This window comes from Manis javanica, chromosome 13 (assembly GCF_040802235.1).
Source record: "Manis javanica isolate MJ-LG chromosome 13, MJ_LKY, whole genome shotgun sequence".
In the NCBI taxonomy this organism is placed as follows: domain Eukaryota; kingdom Metazoa; phylum Chordata; class Mammalia; order Pholidota; family Manidae; genus Manis; species Manis javanica.
This window is the reverse complement of record NC_133168.1, coordinates 91,603,500-91,630,133: the sequence shown is the minus strand read 5'-3', so window position 1 is coordinate 91,630,133 and position 26,634 is coordinate 91,603,500. Positions and strand designations below refer to the sequence as shown.

The window sequence follows — 26,634 nt, the reverse complement described above, 5'->3', positions numbered from 1 at the left end:
CAGGATGCGGGTGTAGGGCTAACTCACCTTCCCAGTCCTCCAGGGCTGGCGAGGGCTGGCCAGGGAGAAGCGATGGACTGTCAGAGCCCCAGGCTGGTGCTGTGGGCTTCTCGGGGGAGGTGGTGCCTGTGGGAAGAGTGGGAATTCAGGGAGAAAATGCAATGGTGAGCCGCTTTGAGCTCCTTGTCCTTGAGGTGCTGCCAGGATCGTCCCCACTCACAGAGGAGAAATCTGAGGCTCTAAGGAGGCAGGACTCAGCTCTGGCTGACCCCAAGAACTGCAGCACCCCTCTTCCAGGAAGCCTCCCCAGTCTCCCGCAGCCCCATCCCTCCCGCAAGACCCTGCTCCCCGAGACCCAGTCAGCCCTTGGCATGCTCAGTCGCCATGGGTCCAGTCATGTGGGCCTCTGCCCTCTGGTTGTGCTGCATTCCCCTTCATCCATTTGTTGGCTACAAGTCCCTCTCTAGTCTACCTTCCATCCCTGTACTTGGGGCCCAGGCTGCCGATGGGAAGACTTTGGAATTCAGCTTGGCTTCTCTGGCCTGGAGTTACTTGAGATAGTCTGGCTGGGCAATGACCTCAGACCAGCCCCTTCCCTCTCCAAGCCTCTCTCTCAGTCTACTCATCTGAGAAATGGGCCCGGTTCCCAGTTCCACCGAGCACTCCACAGATGCGAATTCCTTTCCTGAGAGGTGTGTGTGTGCGTGCGTGCGTGCGTGCGTGCGTGTGTGTGTGTGTGTGTGTGTGTGTGTGTGTGTGTGTGTGGAAGAGGGGAAGAGTCAGATGAGAGGGGCTGGCTCTGGTCCCTTCATCCCAGAGCCAGGACCGGGTGCGGCAGGGTCTAAACCTGGGGCTGAAATGGGCGCCCTGCAGTACCCAGGGAACCCCGAGGAAGCTGAAGGTCTCGGCCGCACTGCGGGTGCCCCCCCCACTGTTCCAGGGGGGAAGGCGGCAGAAGAGGGCCCCTTCCCGCCCGACTTGATTCCACGGCTCTCTCTCCCTCACCCCCCTAAGCCCCCCGGGGCTGGGGAAGGGAATCCGGGCTGGGGAAGTGAGTGAGACCCGCCGGTTCCTCCCCAGGCCGGCTGCACGCCAGGCCGGCTGCCAGACGTTCGGGCGCCCCGCGGGCTGTTCTGGGGGTCGGAGGTGCCTCACCTCGAGCCCCCGCCAGGTGTGCGGCGGCGGCACAGAAGCAGAGCAGTGGCAGCAGCGACGCCATGGCCGGGTCCGAGCGTCCGAGCGGTGGTCCGGGGTCCGCTGGGCGCTCGGGTCGGACTCCCGCGGGTCTGGCGGGCGCTGGGGCTGAGGGTGGGGGCGGGACGCGCCCGCAGGCCCCACCCCGCCCCGGCCACGCCCCTCCAGGCCCCAGGGAGGCCGCCGCTAGCGAACCAGCCCCGTGGGCGCCCCCCTCGGTGCGTCCGGCGGCGCCTCCGCCCTCAGGCTGGCGCGCGTCCCTCGTCGCCGCCCGCTGGAAGCCCCTCCTTCAGCCCGGCCCACCGCCCGCTCTCCACGTAGGGACCCGCGGTGCCGCGGGACGTGCCTCTTGGAACCATGACGCCTCGGGCGGCCCTTTAGGCGGCTAGAAACCGTCCGTCGAGGCAGGTTCGATCCTTTCGGCGTTAGGCCGCCCCGCGCAGGCTGGAAGCCCACCGTGCACCTACCCTCCACCCTGGCTGCTCGAGCTTCCTCGGAGGCCGGCGAGAAGTCCTTCTGTCTACCCTCCACCCCTTCGTCCTTGGGCCGCCGGGGGCCCGGTGGAAGGCCCTCCCCGCGTCTGCCCACCCGCGCGGCACCCCGGCGCACAGAGGAGGCAGAGGCCAGGTGGCGGCGGCGCGATGTGTTTATTGGCGCGGGGCCCGGCCGCGGGGACGCGTGGCGGTCACAGCGCCACGACGCAGTCGGTGCCCGTGTACCCTGGCAGGCGCAGAGCGAACTTGCGGCGCACGTCGTCGGGCACGAACCTGCCGGCGACGAAGTGGTGGCGCCCGGAGAAGCGGCCGGCGCAGCGCTTGGGCGCCGTGAGCGACACGAGCACATCCGGCCGGAGCCCGTCCTCCGTCTCCCCGCCGCCGGTCTCCGCGTCCCAGCCTGAGGGGGGACGTCGGGACGGGGGTCGGGAGCTGCGAGGGGTGCTCGCCTCACAGTCCTGCCGCCTCGACGGCCGCTTCCCCTCCCCCGTGAGGTGCGGCCTCTGCTCTCTGACCCGCCTCAGCGGAGCCTCCGCCCACAGACTCGTCTCCCCCTGTCCTGGGAGGGGTTTCCCTCCCCCTCTGACCGGAGCCTCTGCCCTCAGACTTTTCTGCCCTTTTTCCCACCTGCTACCCAGTCTTTCTCCTGCATGTGACGCAGCCTCTGCCTTCACAGTACACCATTCCCACCTGTGGCCCTTCCCCAATGAGACCCATGCCTCTGCTCTCTGACCCAGCATCTGTCTCCCTCCCTGTCAATCCTGAGCTTCTCCACTCAGACTAGAGCCGTTTTCCATCCAGACTTCCCGCTGGCCTTACCTCTCTGACCAGATGCCCACTCTCTACCCAGAGGACACAACTGCCTCCCTCCTCAGGCAAAGCTCCTCCATCAGACCTGTCCCCTCGCCCCAGGTTCTTGCATCTGCTAACACAGGCCGCCCTCACCACCCAGTTTCAGCATCTATCCTCTGACTAGACATCCCTGCCTTTACCCTCAGACTAGGTCTCGTCTTTTGAGTTGACAGCACCCCAAACCCTCCCTCGTTAGCCTCTAACGAGCCTCCACCTCCAGACTAGGGGCTTTGCCTTCTCTCCTGCCTCTGACCAGAGTCTGGGCCCACTAACTAAAAGCCTCCTCCCTCTGACCTTAACCCTCCCTTCTGTGACCCTAGCCTTCATCCTCAGACGGGCCAGCCCACATCCTCACAGCCAACCCCTGCTCTGTGGCTCCCGGCTGGGATGGCCCTGGGGTCTTGCAAGCCTGGGGATGTTCCGTTGAGTCCAGCCACCCCCGTGGAGGGTCTGGCTGGCCAGCAGCTGTTTGTTCCGTCTGCCCATTGCCTAATGGCTCCAACAGGCACGGGGCGGCGGCCAGGGCAGGCAAGGCCTTTGCCGAGTGAGCTCACGTCTGCCCGGTTGACTGGCCCAGGTTGGGCAGTGGGCAGGCTGGGCTGGATGGTGGGGGGAGAGGGACACAGGGTCACATGGACAGCATCTGTGTGATGGTCTTTGCCATCCACAGGCTGGACGTGAGCTGCAGTCTCCCCCAGAGTGCATGACCCATCCACACCAGGGAAACAGGCTCACGGTGGACAGACAGGTTGGGGCCCCCCAACCCCCCTCCACCTGACATGCCTGAGGGAATGTCCGGGCTCACAAGGGGGATGGACAGCAGTTTGAGCGTGGCCAGCGTGCGTATGCAGGGGCCCCCAACCTCACAAGGCTCCACGCCGGGGCCCAGCACAGCATCCACCACCAGCCTGTAGGCGTCATTGATGAGCTGGACCTGGGAGGACACGCAGGGTCAGGGAGGCCTTGGGCCATTGTCCCCCCACCTCCCTCCCTCAGTCACCACCGAGCACTGACCTCTGCGGGCAGATAGAATAGAAAGGGAATGTCCATTTTCTCACACTGGGTAGTCAGGTCGCGGTGCAGCAGGTCGAGGGAGCGGGTGGGGTAGAAGATGGTCGGTTCATACTCCTGGGGGGGTGGGAAGGAGTCAGCACTGGGGGCCCTCCCAGTGTCCCCAGGGCCTTAGCCCCCAGACCTGGGTACCAGGCAGCAGACCCTGCCTGGGGCAAGCTCTGAAACATCAAGAGGAGAAAGCAATTTCTGCAGGGACAGTGTTGGGGGTAACCCTGGGAAGCTGAAGGCGTCCCTGTTACTTACAAACACCCGCAGGTGCCGGGCACAGACCAGTCCCACAGCCCCATTCTGCTCTGGGCCGCACACGACCAGCACAGTCCTCTGCTTCCGGGAGAGAGCAGGCAAGGGGAACACCTGGTAGGGGACACGGCAAAGGCAAAGGCATGGCACTGGGCATGTCTTCTTGCTCAGGTGGGGAAACTGAGGCCCAGAGTTGAGGAAGGGATAGGCCATGGGCCTGCAGGCAATAGGCTAGGACAGGAAGAGAGGCATTCTGGGTGAGACACTCTTGGGGTCTGTTTCCTTGTTGGAGGCTCAGAGTCCTTGCCTCAGGCTCTGCCAAGTGGAAGCAGGAAAACGTGCCTCCTGCCACTGCGCCCTGAGGGAGGTTTGTTTATTCTCAGTCTGAGTTGCAGACATTCTTCCACCTTTTTCCACTGCCCCTCCCCCACCCGTGTTTCCAGGCCTGGCCCCTCCCAGAGCCGGGTGGAGAGGGGGGTACTTTTCCAAACTGAGATGCCCTGTCCCTCTCCGTCTGCCAGTCTTCATGGCTCTGGCTTTCTCCTTGTATCTCTGACTCTCTGTGTCTCTCCAGTTTGTCTCTCTCTGTCACAGTCTCTATCTCTCACACTCTGTGCCTCCCTTAAATGCAGGAGTTAAGACACTGGTGTTTGAGTCTCAGCCCTGCCAGACTCTCTGTGGCCCCTCCTCTCCCAGCCTCAGTTGCCTGTATCAAACTGGAGTGCCAATAGCTCTGATGGGCATGGGGGTGGGGGAGTGCTGTTCCGGCCAGGGCTGGCTCCTGGGGGCCTGGCTGCGCTCTATCCTCCCACCACACAGACGGGAAGTTACTCCCTTTCTGAGCCTCCTCCCCAAGGTTTGAGCGAACCCCGGGCCCAGCCTGATCATGTCCGGCACAGCAAGACACCAGGCCCAGAGCCTGAGAGGCCATCCAGGTGACAAGGGCCAGTCTCAGACATCCCGGGATTTTCAGGGCCAGAACTGGACAGCTGGTTACCAAAGGCCAGGCAAGAGCTCGCTACACCATGTTTGCTTTGTGGCTCTGATTTGCACCAGTTCCTTCTCCTCTGGGCACCTAGCTCAGGATATGTTTCATTTGGAAATAGGAACATTTAAGTAAAAAAAAAAGAGAGTTCACTTAAAGATACTGAGTTTTAAAAAAAGTATACTGTGCAATAATTCAAAGAAGGAAGAAGGGACAAAGAGCAGGGGAGGGTTACACGCCTGATTCCATGGGGCACTTCTCTGAGGTGTGTGCATTTATGGACTGGTGTCGGTTTATTATCCTTTCCTCAAGGAGGAAACGGGCCCAGCGTGGTTCGGTTCATCGCCCAAGGTGCTGGGTGGTAATATAGTCCTGGCTATTTCTCTTGTGTTACTTGCAGGCACCTCAAGGGCTGGAGGCTTGCCCCAGAGCAGGACACAGCTCTGCTTCCAAACCCTCATGCCCTGTGCAGGCCCCTCCCTGTCTCTGGACCTCAGTTTCCCCTCCTGTGACGTGGGGTTGCTTCGGGGTACGCAGACTGCAGGAGACCATGGCACCCTTGAGCAAGACCCAGGAAGTGACAGGCAGGTGGTCATGTCTGTGCCTCAGTGGCCCCACACTGGTCCCTGCTCCACAGTTTCTGAGTCTCTGGGGAACCCCAGGCTCTGCCCTCACCTTCACTGATGACACCCTTTGACTCGGGTGCCTGCCTGGCCCGAACCAGTGATGATCCTCTCTGGGTCTCAGTTTCCTCATCTGACTGACAGGCTGGGGTGGTCCCAAGCAAAGAGGGGCTCTTGGATGAACCATCCGTGCTACAGGGATTGTGCACCTAGGCTTCAGCTCTCATGGGCTGGTCAAACGGTTGGGGTCAGGGCCGTGGGTCAGGTACCTTGGCCACAGCCAGGGTGCTTGCATGGCCGCACAACTCCACCAGCTGCTGCCACCCGAAGCGGTAATCCTCCAGAAGCTCCCGCTCCAGGGCGGCTGCCTCCGCAGTGCTGGAGGACAGAGTGGGAAAAGCAGCTCAGAGACACAGACACGGAGGGAGAGACCCGGAGACAGCAGCTCAGATGGAGCCAGAAATGCCCCACCAATGCCCCCAGCCAGGCCCTGGGGCCGCCTTCCAACCTGTTTCCTTAGGGAGGCGCACAAGGTTTAAATGGAAGCTAGGCCTCAGCGGGAGGTTTAAAAGCCCAAACCTGAAGCGTAGGCGCCCTCTGGTGGTCTGGGAGGCGCATGTTGGTTCTATTGCCCCAGGCCTGTCAGGCGCCCCCAACCCCGAAGGTGGGAGGACGCATGAGAAATGCAGCCTGAACTTTGACGCGGACGGTGGGCAGATTCCAGGCAGTGAAAACTACTGAGTGCACTCCAGGACATTGGAGGGGGCGGACTGGACTGGTGTCTGCGGAGCATGGGTTTTGAAGGTTGCAGAGGAGTTTGATGGCTCACTGAAGAAAGTGGATGTGCAGCCAGCAGCTATGAGACCCTTTGATGGAGCAGTAATAAAATTCATATCATTGTGCAGAACAATGGGGCATATACTTGCTGAGTGACAGGAATCTGTTTCACTTGACACCTGCTTCCTCCTTTGCAAAAGTGAAGGCAGGAGGGACTGAATCATTTATGAGGCCCAGTTCAAAATGCAAATGTGGGGCCCCTCTTTCAAAAATTAAGAATTTTGAGATGGTGATGGCACAGCATTAAACCAAGTGGTGGGCCCTTCTGGAATAACAACCTCCTAGCCCTGGCATAGGGGGCTTCCAAGGGGCATGGGCATGGTTGGTGCAGAGAGGGAGAGCTGGCACTGAGGAGCTGAAGATGTTCCTCACCCCAGAATCAGGGGTGTGTGGCTAGATGCCAGCCTCCCTTCAGCAGGACCCCTTCTGGCTGGAGAACAGCACCTAACGCTCAGCTCAACAGCCCTATAGAATGGAATAATAATAATAATAATAATAATAAAAGACCCAGGCCCAGAAGTTAGAAGAATATCCAACAACTCAGAGAAGCCAAGTGGCTTGCCCAGGCTCATGCAGGAAGCGAGCAGGAACACTGCCCCCGCCACCCTTGGAGGCTGAGTCTAGAGCCACGGACGGTGTGAGCAGAGAAGCAGAGTCAGACCCACAGAGGGCAGAGGTTTGTCGGGATGAATACTGAGCTTCCTTTCTTCAATTCTGTGAGCAAAAGACCGCCAACCATAGGCCGATTTTGCAGTGTGATCAGGCTGGGTGGCTGCAGGGGCATACGGTGGGGAGCGAGGACTGCATGGGCTGGGGAGTCGGGGAGGGCTTCCGCAGGAGCTGACACTGTGCGAGGTGATCCAGACGGCAAGAACAGTGAAGGCCAAGGCTCTGTGGTGGGAATGACACTCTGGGAGCCCATGCGGATGGGGGAGATAGAGGCTTACGGCAGGGGGGCCACATGCCCTGAGTCACGCAGCAGCCGGAGTCAGACTCAATCCCAGCTCACCTCAGATGAAGTGGAGGACCAGGCGTGGAAAGGAGCTCACAGTGGGGCCAGCTAAAGGGCACTCCCAGGGTGGGCTGGCCTAGCTCCTGGGTAGGAACGCTGGGGGAGACGAGCTTGGGAATGGATCTCATTCCTCCACCATCATCGTGTGACAGCTCCGGCGGCTGCCCCCGTAGGATGAGGATGAGGACGGAGGCTACCCATCACTCGTCTCCCTCTGTCCCGAAGCTGTGGCCTTGGGCCAGCACTGGGAACGGAACCATCCTAATTGGTCATTAGAGTGGTAAGGGTGGGGAGGGCCAGGCGAGGGACCTGGGATGGTGGCAGCAGAGGCTCTGGGTGAGCCTGCGAGGGCATTAGGACAAGTGAGGAGAGGGACAGGGCAGAGGCGTTGTGGGGCTCAGTGTCGGGGGTACAGAGGAAGAGGCTGTCAGGAGGGTGCCCCTTGCTCCTTCCTACCTCAGCCCGCAGAGGAGAGGAGCTCCCACTATCAGAGTTTCCCCGCCAGCCCAGAGGGCTGGGCGGGCCTGGTTCCATAAGGGCCTGGGCCAGGCGTCCCAACTTGCTTAAGGGAGAGGGCTCTTTGGGAGGGGAAGCCCCGAGGCCTGGGCTCCTGTGCCCTACCTCCCCTGCCTCTCCCCCCCGTCCTCCCACCTCCTCCCGCCAGCCTGCCACCATTGCTCACCAGGCCACCTGCAGCAGTCCCACGACACCCAAACTCCTCTTCAACACGAGCACAAGGGCTTCGAAAACCTGAACCCCAGACTGCATTGCCCACCCCTGTCCCAAATCCTCCTATGGCTTCCCAGGAGTCAAAGAATATTCAAATCCCTCACCATGCCTACATGGCCCCAGTCTCACTGCCTCCTCTCCCCTTGCCCCCCACATCCCACCCCCACCCACCCCATAGTGCCCCATCCTTCTCACTTGGTATTTGAGGCCCCGCCATCCCCACACAAGGTGAAATCGCAGCTCCAACTTCCAGAACATTCTTCTCCCCCTGCCTAGGATGAGCTGGGGCTCTAGGCTGCACCTGGACATCAGTCCCTGGATGGTATCTGCCCTGGGAAAAGGGCTGTGTGGACAGGGCTGAGGCGGTCGACAAGGGGCTGTTGGGTGAATCTGGTTTCCCATGAGGTCCACATCCCTACTTGGGGCCTCATGTCCCACAGGAGGGGGACTCAGGATGAGGGGAGACAGCCGCAGCTGCCAGCTTCAGACCCCTGACACGTGGCCCATGTGTTCAGAAATTGCCCCAGTCCTGGCACAAGTAGTCGGTGTCCTGTTTGAGCCTTAGTTTCCCCTCTGGACAAGGGGGCTCCAAGGCGGGTATGGGCCCTTTCAGTACTAGGAGAGCTCAGCTCTTCCTAGACGGACAAGGAGCGGCGGGCTCCAGGGTCCCTGGGAGGGAGGGACAGCGCGGTGAGGCCTGGACCGGCGGGGCCAGCAAGATGGGAGGTCCCCAGCGGTGCTGATGAATAATGCATGAGGGGCGGACCCACCACGGTTGCAGTTTCCCAGGGAACGTGACTCTGGTGGCGTTGGCTGCGGCAGGCAGTGGCTCCAGCCCCAGGACCCCTGATCAGGCGGTGCTGCGGCATCATTGCCTGCGGGCGCGCCAGCAAGACCCGGGCGCGGATCTGGGCAGGGAAACGAGGTCTGGGGAATTCAGGACCGGTCACACCGCTGCGGGATCCTGGCCCGGGAGCACGGGGTCCCCCGCCTCTGCCGCCAGGGCTCTCCTCTCCAGTTCCCCCTCCCACCCCTGTGCCCTTGTGAGGAAGCCCCAAGACTGGAGAGGTGGGATGTTGACAAGCAGTTTCAAATGGAGGAAGGATCCCGGGATATTTGGTGTCGAGGTTGATGGACCCAGAGGCAGCCTCTGGGTGGGTTTTAAGGCACCCCGCCTGACATGTTCTGCTGGAGTCCCCAGATCTAGTCTGTGTGCCCCCATCCAAGTTAGCCGCAAGGACACAGGCAGGCCTGTTTCCAGAGCCTTTATTCCGTCCTGGTGGGGAGGCGGCAGGGGCTGGTGGGCTGAGCACTGCAGGCCCCCTACATGTACCACAGGAAGCTGTAGGTGTTGCGGATGATTTCCTCGCTTGGGCGCAGCCCATAGAGCTCCCCCATCACGGGGGTCACCCATCGCGTGGTGTGGAACAGACTCTCCCACCTGCGGGTACAACAGGGATCGGTGGGGTGCAGCTGCCCTCTCAGGCCACCGCCTGCTGGGACCCACCCTGGCGGTCAGCGCCCACATTAAAAGGGGCTGCCTTCCTATATACAGAGAATACAAGTAATGATTCTATAGCATCTTACTACGCTGATGGACAGTGACCATAATGGAGTATGTGGGGGGCACCTGATGATGGGGGGAGCCTAGTAACCATGTTGTTCATGTAATTGTTCATTAGCGATACCAAAATTAAAAAAGGGGGGGGCTGCCTTCGGCGCCGCACACCTGGCACCCACCCCTCGCTTCAGGTTTTCCTTGGTAGGTTGCGTTTCTGCAGCGGACTGGACCCCGCCCTCCCTGCCTGGGACCCACCTTCCAGTTGGGCACATCTTTCATGATGACGGCCTCCTCCTCCAGGTTTTCCCGAAGCATCTGCAGCACCCTGCAGGGACAGCATGGGAGGTGGGGGCCTCATTATGTTGCCTGATGCACCCGCCAGGGCTCTCCACCTTCCAGTCCCCACCACCTCCTGCTGCTTCAGGCCCTGCGCACTGAGCCTTCTCCTTTCCCCTCCTCCCCCGGCAAACCTGCTGTCCCCCAGCGGCAGCCCAACACCCCCTCCTTCAGGAAACCTTTCCATCTTCCTACTTGGGTCTTTAAGTCAAGTCTGGGGACGCTCTGACCGTGCAAGCACGCAGCTGCCAGGCTCCACAAGCATTCTGGCCCTGCCCGGAGCTGAAGCCAGGGGCCCTCAGGTCAGTGGCCTCTCAACCCTTGCCTGGCAGCCCCACCTCCGGTCCTTCTCTGCCTGCAGCAGTGGCATCAGTGCAATACGGGCCTCGAAGTCCTCGATCTGCAAGCGCCTGTGAAACCCCAAAACCGACAGTCACGTCAGACCACGCTGGGGTGAGGGGTAGAAGACATGAGCTCAGACACTCCAGGTGATGTGTGGGGAAGGAGCGGGGGAGAAGCGAGCAGGTGGGGCAGGGCAGGGGTGGTGGGCTCTGCCCACAGACGCCCAAAATGAGGGTCGGGGGACGTGTAGCAAGCACATAGCACAAGCACCCTTTGGCCTACAAGACTTCTGGCTTCACACTTTCCTTTCAATGAAAACTCTCTTTTCATGTTAAAACTCACAGTGCCCTGATGACTGGTGAAGCCCCAGGGGTGGGGAGAGTTCATCACAGGGCTCTGGATGGTACAAAACCACACCCCTTCATCTCAGAATACCCGTGGGGTGTGAGCCCAGGGAAGGTGGGGCCTGTGCACTGTACGGGGCTCCCTTCTCCCTGCTCTGCAGTGTCTTCCAAGCCCCCAGCGCCATCTGCGCTCAGAGAGCAGCACCCAGGATGTGACCCAGGAAGAGGCTGACCTCCCTGTGCCCTCATCACCAGGAAGCTTGCAGCAGCGCAGAGAACGGTCTGGATGAATGCCAAGCCCCACCCCAGCCCCAGTTCCCAGGGTAGCATCTCCACCCCAGGCTGCTGCCCCTGCCCCAGCAGCACACTGTTGTCACTACTGTGTCCACCCCCTCTGCAGGTGGCACGTCCCAGGCCTCACCTGTCCAGTGTGGGGCCCCATTATCTGGCACCCCCAGAAGCTGCTCGAGTTCATGCAACAGTGCTGAGCACCCACCCCAGGTAGGGTCCTCTCCAGCACCACCCTCAGATACGCAGCCTCAAGCGTGAGCGAGCTCAAGGGTTGGAGGACCGTGTTAAGGACACGTGACACGAGACAGGACAGGGTGGAGGGGCCCACAGTCAGAGGTCAGTGAGGAGGAGCCACCTTCTATGGCAGCCGGCAAGCTTGCAGGTGGCTGGAATCCAAGCCTAGGCCACAGCAGGCGTCGGTCCCTCAGGTCCCATGTGACTGGCAGGGCCATCATCTTGGGTGGCCATTTTCTAAGCCCTGATAATCTGCACTGCCTGATCACCACTGACAAAAACCACCAGGGCAGACCACCCTGGGCTTGCCCCTCAGCCTCAGGTCCTAGGGCACAGGGCCCCCAGCCAGGGCCTACCTGCGCTCGCAGTTCCACTTCATCATGCTCCAGTACCCGAAGAGCAGGGCCCCAATGCCCACAGCAAACATGTTGTAGCGTGTGGGGAGACGGGGGCCAGTTCAGTGCCTGCACACGCCAGACAGGCCATCCCGTGCCGCGCCTGCCCGTGACGTCTGCCTGCTCACTGTGCAAATACTCCAGAAACATGGTCGGGGGTAGGAAGGGGAAAGCCAGGGTCCTGTCTATCATGTATTTTTTGTCTTTGTGGAGGGTCCAGAGCCCCTCCCACAGCCACCCCCTCCTCAGCAGGTGCAGACTACCCTCTGTCCCAGCCACCCGCTCTGCCCCCAGGCCAGGGCTTCCAGAAGGTAGGGGCTGCAGAACCGGGTGGGGTCTGCAGGAAGGCCCGAGAGTCTAGATGCTTATGGTTGGGTGGTTCTAGCCCCACCAACCTTCTAGAAGGTCATTTGGTTTCCAGGCAGCACGTGGGTCCTCATGAGTTGGGATGTTGTCTGCAGCTGGGTCCCAGCTCCATGGTGGCTGCCTGGGCCACCTCCCTGCATGCAGCCCACAGGGGGCTGGATAGGGCTTCCAGAGGCATCAGTCCCCTCCAGGGGCCACTCAGCACCCCTGGGCTCCCAGGGTGCGGCTGCCTCCCGGCCCAGTGGGGTCAAGCCCCCTGCCTGGACACAGGGAACAGAAGCAGTCATGAATATTTACTGACCAGCGGACACCTGCACTGCAATGCTGACTGCTGGGCCACAGGCACTGGGGTCTTCAGGGAGGCTCAGCTGCCTGGGGTCTGACTCACCCAGAGCTCCCTAACTTTTGCATTTTGCTCTCCTTTGGATGGGCCTTGTGGTTGCAGGGACAAACTGCCGAGTTCGGCCAGGCTGAGCTCCAGGTATCACCCAGTAAATGACCAGCAAATGGTGGGTCAAGCAGAGGCCACTCCCTGGGCCTAGTCGGGGGCAGAGCTGGTGCTCTGGGAGTCTGGTGGGGGTGCCTGCACTGTCCCCATCCCCATCTTTCACCTTCCGCTTGCCTCAGGTCCACGGCTCATCTGGACCCTGATAGCCCCAAAGATGAGTGAGAAACTGGCTCGATTTTTTAATCCTTAGTTAAACCCTCTAAAAACATGAGTTCAGGGTAGGACACTTCCTTGTTAAGAGAGGCAGGGTAGCAAGGGCGCTGTGGTTCCTGGGCTCAGAGGCAGCGCCTCTCCAAGGAGCCTGAATGCCAGGACCAGCTCCCAGGGCCCCTGTGGCACTCACACGCAGCTGGCCACCTGTGCTGGGACTTGGACCTCTCTCTGCAGAGTGGGAGCATCTCATCAGAACTGCCTCGTTCTTTTCAACAGCCGCAGGGAAGCCCAGGGCCTCTTCTGACCCTGTCCCAGGGAACCAGGGGACAGGCCTGGTGTGTCCTAGTAGAGACCCTGCGCCCTCGCACTGGGCACCCTGTCCCTGGGCCCTCTGGAAGATAGAGCCTAAGACTAAGGGGGCCTCTAACTCATCTTTCTTGCTGACAGCTGCAAGGTTGAGACCCCAGGCCCTCATGCGAGCTGGCGGGGAGGGGTCTATGCCTCAGGAGCTGCCAGTCTGGCGGGGGAAGCTGACTAGGGGCATCCACAGAGGGGGTGCAGGCCATGTGTAAAGACCTAAATAAATGGAAACATACCGTGTTCATGTGTCAAAACAACATTAACCAGATGGTAGCACTCTCCCGTTTGAGGTACAGATTCAATGCAGATCCCATCAGAATCCCAACTTTCCCCCAACCAGCCCCAAAGAAATTGGCAAGCAGATAGTGAAATGCACACAAAAACACAAGGGAGCAAATTAGCCAAGACAATTCTGAAGAACAAAGTTGGAGGACTTGCACTTCATGATTTCAAAACTTGTCACGCAGCTGTGTGTACAAGACAAGAGAGCCTGGCATGGCCTAAGCATAGACATGTACTTGATGGAACAGAGCTGAGTCCAGAAATAAGTGCCCACAATTATGGTCAACTGATTTTGGACAAGAGCGCCAGACAAATCAATGGGGAAGGAACAGTCTTTTCAGCAAATTGGACAACTGGAGAGTCACATGCAAAAGAATCAAGTGTGCTTCTTCCCCTCCACACACACAGAAGTTAACTCAAAATGGATCAAAGACTTCAACATCAGAACTAAACCTATAAAACTTTTAGACAACAGAATGATGTGAGAAGCACGAGTGACCAATAAAAAGAAAAAAGATGAATTGGACATCACTGAAATTAAACGCTTGTGCTGCAAAGGACACCACCGACAAGGTGAAAAGCCAGAACAGGAGAAAGCATTTGCAAATCATCTCTCAGATAATAGAATGGTGCCCAAAATGTATAAAGAACTCTCAAAATACAGTAATAAAAAGATGAACGGCCAAACTAAAAATGTGTCAAGGACCTGAACAGACATTTCTCCAAGGAAGATCTACAAATGGCCAACACACACATGAAAAGATGCTCCATGTCATTAGTCACCAGAGAATTGCAAATCAAAACCACAGTGAGATCCCACCTCACACTGACTAGGAGGTGCTAGATTTTTAAAACAAGGAAAAGTATTAGTGTGATCCAGATGTGGAGAAAGTGGAACTCCCACACACTACAAGTGAGGATATAAAATGGTACAGCTAATTTGGAAAACAGTTTAGGACTTCCTCAAAATGTAAAACATGGGGCTACCATATGGTCTAGTAATCCCACTCCTGGGCAAAATCTCCTGCATCCAGGAGAAATGGAACATATTGTCCACACAGAAGCTTGTACATGCACGTCCATGACAGCGCTTGTTCCAACTGCCAAAAGGTGGCAACGATTCAAATGTCCATCAAGAGGGAAATGGATATACGAACTGTGGTCCATCCAATCAAGAATATTATTCAGCCATAAAAAGGAACCAAGAGCTGATACAAGTTACAACATGAACACTAGAAACAGCATGTTGAAATCACAATATAGGTAGGTCACGGGATGGTAGAACAGTGAGAATACAGGTAAGGACTCCGGAGCATCTTAGTACATTGATGGACAGTGAGGGCACTGGAGGGGGTGAGGACTTGATGATATGGGCAAACGTTGAACCATTGTGTTGTATATTTGAAACCAACATAAGATTATTTATCAATGATACTTTAAAAAAATCATGCTAAGTGAAAAGAAGAAAAAAATATACAGTGAATGATTCCATTTATATGAAATGTCCAGAAGACGATGCAGAAACCCAAGGCAGACCAGTGGTTATTAGGGGCTGGGGGAAGGGGAGAGGGGAGTGACAATTAATGGGGATGGAGTTTTTGGGGTGATGGAGATGTAAATTTAGACCATGGGAATGGTTGAACTGTGAATAGTCTAAATATCAGCGATTTGTACACATGAAATGCATGCATTGTAAGGCATGGTATGTGAATCTCAATAAATGTTAAAGACACAAGAAAAACAGAAAAGGGCCACTGGCTGCTGCACAGAAGGGAGTGCGGAGAGGAGAGCTGGATGTGACAAGTTTGGATTAAAGGAGACTGAGCCAGTTTTGCAAGTTCCAGGATGCTGGTGGTGAGCGATTCAGGCAAAGAAAAGGGGAATGGGTGCCAGGCAGGTGACCACCCACAGAGCCTTGGACAGGAGCAGGGGAGGGCAGAGCTGATGGGGAGAGGGCCTCTGGGGGCCATGGCACAAAAGCAAGGCTGGAAGAGGGCTGGGGAGGACAGATGACCAGGGCACTGTGCAGGACGGAGGGCAGGACCTTTGCACTTACTGTTTCCTGCACCTGAGGAGCTCTTCAGAGAAGTCCTTCCAGCCTACCCTAAGCAGGCCCTGGCTATCCCTGGCTCTGTCAAGGCGGGAAATGTGTCTCCTCAGTTAGGCTGTGAGCTTCTCTGTAGAGAGCCGAGCATCATACACTCACTCAACAAGCAGTAACTGAACGCAGGCACAAAACCAAAGACCAGAAGGGGCATCTACCTCACCCCTCGGCAGCCAGCAAAGACGGTGGGTTTGCGATGGCTATAATGCAAGTTGGTGGAAAAGGGTGTGATCAAGAGACCCGACCCTAGAGACTGGTATTTTGGACACACAGGGGGTTCTGCTGTCATGCAGGGGGAGAGAACCAGGACAAAGAGCACGTCTGTGACTTGAAAATAAAAAAAGACGCTGAACACGAGTTGTCAAGGGAGACCTGAGGGCTGAGATCCTTCTGCGGCCTGGGCTGGGTGAGGGTCACACACTGCACAGGACTACACAGTCCTCGAGCTGCATACCTGAGGGGTGCACTCGACTCCAGGGGAGAAATGTGTTTATGTCAGATAACATGTTCGCGCAGTATGATCTGGGGTGAGCTGAGTGCCCCTGTGGTGCCAGATCGGGCCTGCTGGGTAAGGCCCTTGGGGTAGATTTGTAAACAGTAGTAAAAAAGCAGCAGCAGTGTACAGAGACTACCTGGACAGCAAAGCAGCAAAGCATAAAGCATTTAACTGGCCCTTTACAGAAAAAATTTGCCCATCTCTGTTCTGGGATATATGGAAAAAAAGGAGAAAAAATCAGGAAGGGGTTGAGGAAGGCTTGAGTTTTAACCTTCCTATAGATTGAATTACTACTTTTGCTTTAAACCACGGCAAAAAATTCTTTTTTCTTAAATTGAAGCTTAATTTGCCTAACATATGGTAAATGTATTCACCCTTAACTTGTTTTAAATTTTATATTTCTCTTGTTAACCCTGGGTGCAGTTTGGGTTCCTTTTACTTTCTCTGTTACATTTTCCTGTGTTTAAACTCAATGACGAATCTGAAAATGCTCATCAAAACATTTGAAAAATTTAAGAACACATATTGCCGGGACATTTGGCAAGCAGGCACCAAATTTTGCTCTGGGTGGCCTTGGGGGCAGGGCGCAGCCTCTTTTGGGCCTCAGTTTCCCCCCCTTTGAAACCGAGGTGTGGCTGAGAGAGAAGGGCATGGCTTAAACTAATCTAAATTTGTTTTTGTTTTTTCTTAAGCAATTACAATTATCTGGCACGTGTCTTTCTCAGGAGGTGCTATGCAATGGAAAGGGGACTGGACAGAGTTAGGAGTTATCTGTGCCACAGTTTTTTTTTTTTGTATCATTAACATACAATTATATGAGCAATATTATGGTTACTAGACTCCCCCTATTATCAAGTCCCCACCACATACCCCATTACAGTGACTGTCTATCAGCATAGTAAGATACTATAGAATCACTACTTGTCTTCTCTGTGTTGTACTGCCTTCCCCATGCGACCCCCACCCTCCCCAGTCCCTTTCCCTTTGGTAACTATTAGTCCATTCTTAGGGTCTGTGAGTCTGATGCTGTTTTGTTCCTTCAGTTTTTGCCTTGTACTTACGCTCCACAGATGAGTGAAATTATTTGGTACGTGTCTTTCTCTGCCTGGCTTATTTTACTGACCATAAATAATAACCTCTACCTCCATCCATGTTGTTGCAAATGGTAGGATCTGTTTTCTTCTTTTTTTTGGATTTGTTTTCTTCTTATGGTTGAGTAATACTCCAATGTGTATATGTACCACATGTTCTTTATCCATTCATCTACTGATGGACACAGGCTGCTTCCATTTCTTGGCTAAACTAACCTAAATTTAAACCTCTGCAAATGGTTATAATGAGCGGGACCGAGAAGACAAGTAGGGACTCTGTTGATGGACAGTGACAGCAATGGGGTGTGTGTGGGGTACTCGATAATATGGGTGAATGTAATAACCACATTGTCTTGCTTCTGAAACCTTCGTAGAGTGTATATCAATGCTACCTTAATCAAAACAAATAAGAGTAAATAAATAGATAATAAGCGGGACCGGCCTCTCCGGCTGTTAGGTGAGGGAGGCACCGGCCTCCGCCCGCGCTCCGCACCTCGCCGTGGTCACCGCTGTTACCACGGAGGCCCCCGGGGTCTGCCCCTCCGCCCGCCGTCACACCGCGGGAGACACTGAGGCCCGCTAGCCTCCCCGGCGCCCCGCCCGACGGCCCACACCCTGACACACCCGCGCCGGGCGACACTGACCCGACAGTCCCCGACGGGGAAGATTCCGCTTGTAATCGATGGGGCCGTAGCCCCCCGGCGGGGGCATGTCCAGATTCACCTTCGCCGCCGCCATGCTCGAAGAGCCCTACGCTTCCGGCCGCGAGCGGAAGTTATGGACACGGGGGTGGACTGCCGCCATGCTGAGTGTGGCAGAAACTACAGTGCCGTCTCGTGAACCTAGCACGCTGCTGCAGCGACTCCAGGCCGCTAGCGAGTCGGGCAGCGAGGCCTGGGACTGACTGGACAGCGGAGGAGCTATTATTTCCCCTTCTTTCAGAAGGGGCGTGGCTCGGTCGGAGCGGGTCCGGCCGCCAGTGTTCTGGCCCTACGGGACCTCCTGGTCACCTTCCCTCTGGAGGATGCTCAGGGCCAGTCGGAAACCCCATGCTCTCGAGAGAGCCGTCTCCGAGTTAAGCTCCCTTTGTCATTTTCTCCCCTTTCCGGGGCTCTGCGGACAGCCCAGGGCTCCACGTGATCAGGCATGGGTACACAAAGTACGGGAGTCGGGGCGACTGGTGCTCGGATTCGGACTCGCGAAGAGCCTTCCCAGGGCCAGGCACACATTCAGCTCCCCTCGTTGGTGGCCGGGACCCCTTGCAAGTGGCCTCTCATGAGAACTGGGCCATGCAGAGCAATTGTCAGTCACGAAGCCCAAGGGTCTTGGGAGGTCATGCGGGATGACGCCCGCAGGTACTTCACAATACACAAATTGTTACCTGGGCAATAAAAAGCACCGGGCGGTGAAGACCCGGGAGTAGGCGCCCGGGGGGCATGGGGGTGCAGATGTCAAGCACCATGGGTTAGGCCTGAGATGGGAGTCAGGCCGCCTTCCGACAACAGCCGCCTCCTGCTCCCCGTGTCCCCCAGATGCCACCATGTCGGATGACAGAATTCTGAGCAAACTCGGCTACAAGTTGGGCCGCACGATAGGTGAGGGCAGGTTTTCCAAAGTTAAGGTGGCCACGTCTAAGAAATACCAGGGAACGGTGGCTATCAAGGTAGTGGACCGGCGGCGCGCGCCTCGCGACTTTGTCGACAAGTTCCTTCCGCGTGAGCTATCCATCCTTAGGAGCGTGCGGCACCCACACATCGTGCACGTCTTCGAATTCATTGAGGCGTGCAACGGGAAGCTGTACATCGTGATGGAGGCAGCCGCCACGGACCTGCTGCAAGTCGTGCAGCGCAACGGGTGCATCCCTGGAGGGCAGGCGCGCGACCTCTTCGCACAGTTGGCCGGCGCTGTGAGCTACTTGCACGATCACCAGCTGGTGCACCGCGACATCAAGTGTGAAAATGTGCTGCTGAGCTCAGACGAGCGCAACGTCAAGCTTACGGACTTTGGCTTCGGCCGCGAAACACACGGTTGCCCAGAGATGAGCACCACCTACTGCGGCTCTCTCGCCTACGCGGCACCCGAGGTACTCCTCGGCATCCCCTACGATCCCAAGAAGTACGACATGTGGAGCCTGGGCGTCGTGCTGTACGTCATGGTCACCGGATACATGGCCTTCAACGACTCGAACATCGCTAGCCTGCCCTGGCGCCAGAAGCGTGGCGTCCTCTACCCAGAAGGCCTCGAGCTGTCCGAGCGCTGCAAGGACCTAATCGCCAAGCTGCTACAGTTCTACCCGTGTGCCAGGCCTTCAGCGGGCCAAGTAGCGCGCAACGCCTGGCTGCTTGAACGGACTCCGGTTAGGAGGCGGGGTTCCCGCCATCCCTGACGCCCGAGCATTGCGCACGCGCCGCGCACTCCGGACAGGTGCGCTCGCGGAGACCCACGTACATCCCGCTTGCCACCGCGCAGATGTTCTTCCCCCTTCCCTTTCCCCTCGAACCCTGGGGCCTCAGCGGCCCGAGTTAGGAATTTAGCTCCTCCTACACGATTCCGAGAGCCGGAGGGCGCGTGCGCTCCCCAGACTCCCCGCCATTGGAGACGGAACATTGCGTCTGCGCGGGGTGAGAGACGGCTGCGCAGCGGTAGGAACGTCCGCAGATGTGCGGCTGCTGCCGAGTGGCCCTTCCCGGGAGGCGTCCTTCCCGAGTCCCCAGCTCACGCTGGTACGGGACGGCGCGCTCTGGGAGGTGCCCGCCCAGGAACCTGAGCATTAAACTCCCTCTTCCTGGCACCTAGCTCTAGCGATGACCCCCTTTTACAGAGCGGGGCGGCGGTCGTCCCTGTGGGAAGGCGGGCGCGATCGCGGCGTTTTACAGGAAGGCTTGTTGAGGCTCTTAGGGTCTCGAAAGGGAGTTGAGAGGGTTCAAACCCGGGTCTTTTTGGGCTCCGTAGACAGGGCAGTCTCTTAGGAGCTTTGGCGTCGTCCCCGGGGACAGTGGAGATACTGGACTGGGTACCAAAGACCCCAGTACTGCTCCCGTGTTTAAGGATGGGACGGGGGGTTGGGTGGGGGCGCCTGTCTGAACTAAACAGCGTTTACAGACGAGGAAACAGGCCCCCACAGATGTCACTTGCCCAAGAGCACATCTGGGATTTGAACCCAGCTATGGCTGAGGTGGGGGGAAGACGTGGTGGTGAGGGTGAGTCTGTGGGCAGATGCTAGGCTGTTGTCCATACATTTATTGAACGCCAGCTGTGTGCCCAGCTCTGGAACTCAGCAGAGAGGCTTGGCTCTATCCCTGCCCCCAGCTAGGGCGCAAGCGAAAAGTCAAGTAAAGAATGGTGTGAAAATAAAACTAACTGTTAAATGCTGGGTGGGGCATGAGAAGGAGGGATTGAAGCGGACCTGTAGGCTGAACCCTGAAGGAATCAGCTGTTAGAAGGAAAGTGTTACAGTGTTCCCGAGACAGGACTGAGCTGGTGTGGCTGGGACGGAGAGGGGTGGAGAGGCGAGGACGGAGGTCTGGAGAGGGGACCTCTCCGAGCCTGAGGAGGGCTGGGGGTCGTTTTGCTGCCAAGGTTACTGGGTTTAGCGGCCGCTGCCTATCGTTTAGGTTGTGTGGGAAACGTCTCCCTAACCCCCCATCCTACTTGCGTCCATCTGAGCCCCACATGGTTCTGGAGGCTGGTCACCTGTGAGCCCACCCATACCCTGCCCCTGCCCCTTCGTCCTCCATGGCTCTCAGGTGCCAGGTCTACTCAGCTGTTTCAAATAGGCTGTGCCCTGCTTCCGTTATTTCGCCGATGAGGAAACTGAGGCTAAGATGGGAAGTGCTTCGCCTCCAATCCTGGCTTGTTCATGTCTGAACTGAGACAGAAAAGCCAGTAGCTCCCGTTTTGTCCTAGAAAGGTGCCTCTTCTGTAGCATGTCTTGGCTCCACAGCTAGAAAATGGGGGCAAGAGGCCAGCATCCTTGGGGGTGTTGGGATGCACTGTGGCTCGCTGAAGGGCTGCATCCCAAGCCTTCTCGAGGTTCCCGTGGCACTCAGAATAAAACCCGATTCCTCACCCCCTTTTCTCTGGGTTCCAGCCACATTGCCTCCCTTGCCCTCTCCCTTCCCCACTCTCACCTCAGCCTCTGCACTGGCTCTTACCATTCCCTGGACCACTGCCCATCTCCTTATTCAGGACTTGACGTAAAAAGGCATCTCCTCTCTGACACCCTTGCACTCCTTTTCCTGGTCACAAGGCACCTAACGCTGGGGCTTGGCACATGCCTCTTTCTGTGTGAGCAGTGGGGCCCCGACCTCCTCCTACCCCACGGTTGTACACCCACAGTGCAGCTGAGCAAGGTCTCAGGGGCCAGAGCAAGTGTCCCATTGTTAGCTGGAATTGCTACTTGAGATTCACCCCTGGTCTTTGGGGCCTGTGCCTGATCCAGCAAAGACTCACTTGAGGGCTGAGTGTGCAGCCCCCGAGAAAGCTCCCCACAAGCACACTTCTCACAGCCAGTGCTGGGGCATGGGGCACCAGTGAGGATGTCACAGGTAGATGGGGACAGGAGGCATGGCAGAAATTAAACCCAAACCTATGAGCTCCGTGTCTTGCTGGCCATGGCCTTTGGGGAGCATGGCCAGAAGCACAGATCCACAAAAACAGGAAACAGCAAACTAAATAAAAGCAGTTAGGAAAACAGGGCCACATTTTATGCATATTAGACTTAACCAAAGTGGTCACAGGTCTTCATGAATAAAACCTGAAACAGCGTATTAACATCGAAAACAAATTTTCACCAGGAATCATTGGTTTCAGAGTCAGCCAGGTGGCTCTGTCTGTTCTTAGAACCTGCGTCTGTAACACAATGTCCTGCGGCAGACACCCTACATGGGTACCAAGCCTGAAAAGCTCTGGAGAACCAAGCACTCGGGTGGAGGCTGGACAGGCTAGGAGCCAGCCTGACGGGCAGCCCACTCCATTCTCACCCAACTCCTTCTCTGGTGGGGAGCAGGCCAAGAAGCCACCCCCACACACACAGAAATACCATTTGACCCACTAATTCCATTTATAGGAATTTACTTGAAGAAAGAAATCCCTGATTCAACAAGATATATGCACCTCTGTTTATCGCCACACTATAACCAACGAATCCATAACATCTTCCTTTGTTGACAGATAACTGCACTGGTGGGGGTGAGGATTTAATAATATGGGTAACTGGTGAACCACTGTGTTGTATATTTGAAACCAATATAAGATCGTATTAACAATACTTCAATGAAAAAATATGTAATACAACCTTAAAAAAAAAGCCCCAAGCAAGTTTCTTACCCTTTGCTTCCCCATTAACCAAGAGTCACCCTGCTATCTATCTTCCCACATCTCTGAACTGCCCCAAAGCTGCAAATACAGGGCAAGAAGGGCTGAGAACACGAAAGAAAAACACAGCCAACACCTCATCCATTTCTTTATTATCTTCCAGATTCTAAAACTTCCTCATGACAATGTATGGCCATTAATTCCAGCCTCTTTATTGGGATGTCTATTCTGGTTTGGTGGAGGTAGTTTTTTTTTTTTTTAACATTTATTATCAAAGATTGAGAGTCACAATACGTGACAGCCTCCCCAATCCACCCCAAAACACCCCTCCTCCCAAACACCCTGCACTAGTGTAACTGTCCATTACATTTGTTAAGGATTATAAAATTTTAGCTGTCCTTTGAAAAAAAGCTCAGTCCAAGTGTTTTAGGCAAACATATGCAGCATAAGTTGGAAACCAAGGAAAACCCCTCAGTGGAGCACCAAAGAACGTCTTCTCTGTTATTCACACCTGTGATCAGGATGCTTCATACAGAAACTCCCCATGTGTCCGTCCAGAGTGACATGTGGGACAGAAGCCCTGACACCCAGCAGGGCTGTACAGTCGCCTTTCATTCCCTCTGCTCTGGGGTGAGCTTTTGCTTCACAAAGGTGTTTGGGTACAAAAGGCCACTCGCAGGAGAAGGGCCACTCTTGGCCTTGTCAGCGATGTGGCCCCGACACCACAGTTGAGACACCGGGGACCGAGGTTGGATGCCTCCAAGGGAACACAGGTTTATCCGTGTCCACACATGCATATACACATGGCCATTCCAGGGCTGGGCCCCCACCATCAAAACAAGGGAGTGAGCGCCACAAAGCCCTGACCCCAGTCCACAGAATGGCTGACAAGTTAGTTTACAGCTGCCACTGAGGGTTCATGTCACAGATATCCTGGAGCCATTACGATTGTCACCTAGGACGGGGGTCTTCCCCGTGTCCTCACTGCTCCTGGGAACCCAGACCTTTTGGCCCTGAGCTCCCAGGGGAGGTCAGGACCTCAGCACTGGGGTCAATTCTGAGGGGTGGGCTCTGCTGCCAGGAGAACACCCTCACACTAATGTTCTTTCCTAGTGCATCCAAACCTCACACCAGGCATTTAATGCCTTTTCTATAACACAGGTTACTGCAGAAACACTACTGGGGGCCGATTCTAGAAGTTGTACTGCAAAGGGCCAACTGAAGAGAGGCAGACAGGAGTTTTCAGACAGTAGAAATGGACTAAAGATTAAGGCATCTCACAATCTTGCCCCATTAAAAAAAAAACCCTACATTTCTGTCCCAGGACATCACCCTTGGTAGGACTGTTCCCAGAGCTGCTGGGCAGGAGAGAGCAGAGCCAGTGCCGGCTGTCCCCTCCTCCACCTGTGCTGGGTTTGTAGTGAACTCACAAGGCCCAGGAAGTCCGGCCAGGTGAAGCGGACACCATATGGAGTGAGATCCAGACGGGGCCCGTGAGTCACAGAACGCATCAACCCCCTTGTCACAGCTGGTGACTTTGGCCCGGGTAGCCAATCCCGAGTTACTGCATACAAGTGAGCTCTGTTTGCTGGGGCAGGAAGTTGCCTGGGTTCCGGCCTGTGTCATTGAACAGAGATGGCTGACAGCTCAGGGTGGAATAAGACAGGTATTTAATTTGCCAGGCACACAGAAAAATGCGAGGAATAGAAATGCTTTTTTGGTGTAAAAACACACCCTTTCCCACCAGTACTGGAATATCAGTTTCCCTTCCTTTCTCTCAAATCCCTGTATCTTGGAATGAAATCTACCCTTCCCTGCCCGCCCGGTTTCTGGAAATAGGTGGGGAAAATCCCTTACCACCCTGTATTCAGATCCCATTGAAATGACGGAGAGCTCGCTGTGTGCCAGAACTTTCCTCTAAGTCTCCTGATTCCCGGACCTTCATTTGATGCCCTGATCAACTGTCTGCTTCCCTGAGAGGCCCTCCCTGACCACACCAGCTGACACAGCTCTGTCCCACACCTTCACTTTCTACCTGGCATTCATCACTGCCCAGCTTCTGGGTCTGTTCCCTTATTTGTGGTCTGTCCCCAGTCATTGGGCAGCTCCAGGAAGGCAGGGAATTCTTCTCTCTTGTTCTTTGCAGTAGTCCGTGTCAGGAATGGAGAATGGTACCTCAAAAAAGGGGAAAGAACATAAGAATTTTATGTAATTGCTCTCAAATACTTTTTTGTCAATGTCTTACATATATTCCTCTGTTATTTATGTATATATTAATGACTATATTATCTACAAATAATAATGTTACATATAATAAAATATCTAATGCACTTAGGTAAAATTGAGAAATGCATGCACATGTCTCCTACTATATATATATATATATTTTTTTTTCACTGAAATGCATATTTAGAAAAAGAAAGAAGCCCACAGATAGCACAGTGGTCATTAATGGGGAGCTGGGATTTGAACCCACAGCCCCCAAAACCTAGTCTGAGGTCTGAGTGGTGATGGGAATCCTTGGTGGGGATCCTACTTTGCAGCCAGGCATAGCAGGAGTTTATTTGGCCAGAGGATGGAGCTGAGGGGCTGTTCAAATGCAGGACCTCTCCCCAGAGGGGCTGATCCACCAGAGAGAGGCCCAGGTGTAGAATCGGGGTGATCAGGGGGATGAGGTGGCCAGTGTGTGCTGACAGGGCGCCTCGCAGGTGGTGGTAGTGGTGATGAGGTGTGTAGGAGAGCTGGTCCGAGGATATGGAGCCAGGAAGCCTTTCGCCTCCCCCTGGCCCCGCTTGGGAAAAAAATCAAATATGGGCAAAAAGCCCCCTGCTCTGGGAAAGCAGAGAGGCCCACTGTACTCCGTCACGCTGGCCTCACTTGAATAATGCTTTCATTCTTCCAGGAAATAGTGGAAAACCCAGAATTCATTCTTGGAGGGGTGACCAGGACTGACATCTGTCAGGGGGAGCTTGGTAAGTGTAGGGGATAGAGTCTGGAGTGACCACTGCCTGGGGCCAGCAGGCCAGGACCTCTGAGCTGTCCCCACAGCAAGAGTAGCCAGGGTCCCTAGAAACCCATGGGCACAGGGTTGGAGGACATCATTGCCACCACCCTCTGCTTTGTGGCCTGCCAGGCTGCTCCCGTGGAGCCTGGTGGACCCCAGGCCCGGTGCTCTTGTTCCCCTGGGGTGGGTGTTCCTGCAGTCCCGGCTCATAGCCCAGGAGTTCACATAGAACGGAGAGCCCAGCGGCCCTGGACCAGGTCTCCTACACACCTCATCACCACTACCACCACCACCGAGGCGCCCTGTCAGCACCCACTGGCCACCTCATCCCCCCTGCTGATAACTCCAGTTCTACACAGGAGAGACTGAAGCAGAGGGAGGAGAAGGAACTTAAGCAAAGTTGTAGGAGCGATTGATGGGCAGCCATGGTCTGAACTTGTTTGTACCACTGTGTTACACTGCCTCTCAGGGCTCACCTGGGGGGGCCCCTCCCGGAACAACCCCATCTCCTTCCTGCAACTGACCTGTGAATGTCCCCAAGCCAGTTAAACTGGGTCCTGCATTTCAGGATTTATTCCCAAATTGGGCTGGGTTTACCTTTATTCTACCCATGAAAAAAATAAAAGAAAAGAGAGAACACCTTAAAAAAAATACCAGTGGAGAAAACTGCTACAAGCCTGGGAGACCCCAGCAGGCACAGCTGAGGTCACAGCTGTGGTCTGCAGGCTCGTGGGGCCACACTGGGGCCTCCACACTGCACAAGGGGCTGCCCGAAACAGAGCACCTGAAAGTCAAATCTCAGAGTGATGAGAGTGGAGAGACGATAGATGATTAGACAGATAGATAGATAAGACAGATGATGATGCATACGTGGGTGACAGAATTATACACTCCAGATATACCTGACTTTTCAAAAATAATACATCAGACTGGTCTTCAGTTTCGGAAACTAAGCCTCCCTTAGGAGACTGTCCTTTCCCCTTCATACATCTTCCCTCTTTCTCCACCCCACAATTCCTCTGCCTCCCATAATGCCCCACCCTTATCCCTACACTGCTTTTCAACAGAAGATCATTATACTGGCTGTTTTGTTCTTCTAAATGTTGACTTGCCACATTGATGTAAAGATGTATTTGGAATGATGGCCTCATATTTAACCTTAGTTGGTGCTTGATTGTAAATATTATTTTGTGACACCCAAATACTATGCATATGTATACCTCATGGAGGACACTGTGAACCTGCTGCCTGAAATGAGAACCAGAGCATAGCCAACACCATGGCCTGCCCTGCCCCACTCTCGGCTCCCTATGTGCTCCAGTCCATCCAGCTGGTCACCATGCTGACCTCCAGTCACTATCTCCTGACCTGAGCCAGTGCTGGGGTGGCCAATCCCACCCATTGGCACAGG

The 26,634-nt window shown here is 55.9% G+C and overlaps 2 protein-coding genes and 1 long non-coding RNA gene across 19 annotated transcripts in view; 1 reads left to right on the top strand and 2 right to left on the bottom strand.

Moving 5' to 3' along the window:
• Positions 1–1,827: 1,827 nt before the first annotated feature.
• On the bottom strand, positions 1,828–17,699 carry LOC118969437 (yjeF N-terminal domain-containing protein 3). Of its 17 annotated transcripts, none has more exons than XM_073220279.1 (10): positions 17,548–17,653; positions 15,269–15,389; positions 11,505–12,169; positions 10,263–10,347; positions 9,857–9,926; positions 5,732–5,840; positions 3,858–3,968; positions 3,555–3,668; positions 3,324–3,474; positions 1,828–2,088 (listed from the first exon to the last, which is right to left on the bottom strand). In XM_073220279.1, exons 5-10 carry the CDS (start codon positions 9,871–9,873, stop codon positions 1,880–1,882), a joined length of 711 nt encoding a protein of 236 aa, XP_073076380.1. In that variant the 5' UTR covers positions 9,874–9,926; positions 10,263–10,347; positions 11,505–12,169; positions 15,269–15,389; positions 17,548–17,653; the 3' UTR covers positions 1,828–1,879. The 17 variants fall into 17 exon arrangements, 13 of the variants coding, with proteins under 13 accessions (XP_073076380.1, XP_073076381.1, XP_073076379.1 ...); XM_073220280.1 differs by having other exon boundaries at positions 15,269–15,343; positions 17,548–17,646; XM_073220278.1 differs by lacking the exon at positions 15,269–15,389 and having other exon boundaries at positions 17,548–17,678.
• Positions 17,700–18,297: 598 nt separating this feature from the next.
• Positions 18,298–20,028, top strand: TSSK6 (testis specific serine kinase 6). The gene has a single exon (XM_037003764.2). It carries the CDS (start codon positions 18,444–18,446, stop codon positions 19,287–19,289), a length of 846 nt encoding a protein of 281 aa, XP_036859659.1. The 5' UTR covers positions 18,298–18,443; the 3' UTR covers positions 19,290–20,028.
• Positions 20,029–21,587: 1,559 nt separating this feature from the next.
• Positions 21,588–26,634, bottom strand: part of LOC140845638 (uncharacterized) — a 79,683-nt gene continuing 74,636 nt past the window's right edge. The window contains exon 2 of the long non-coding RNA XR_012124491.1: positions 21,588–24,394. This is a non-coding gene — a long non-coding RNA (uncharacterized lncRNA). The remainder of the gene's footprint in view (positions 24,395–26,634) is intronic.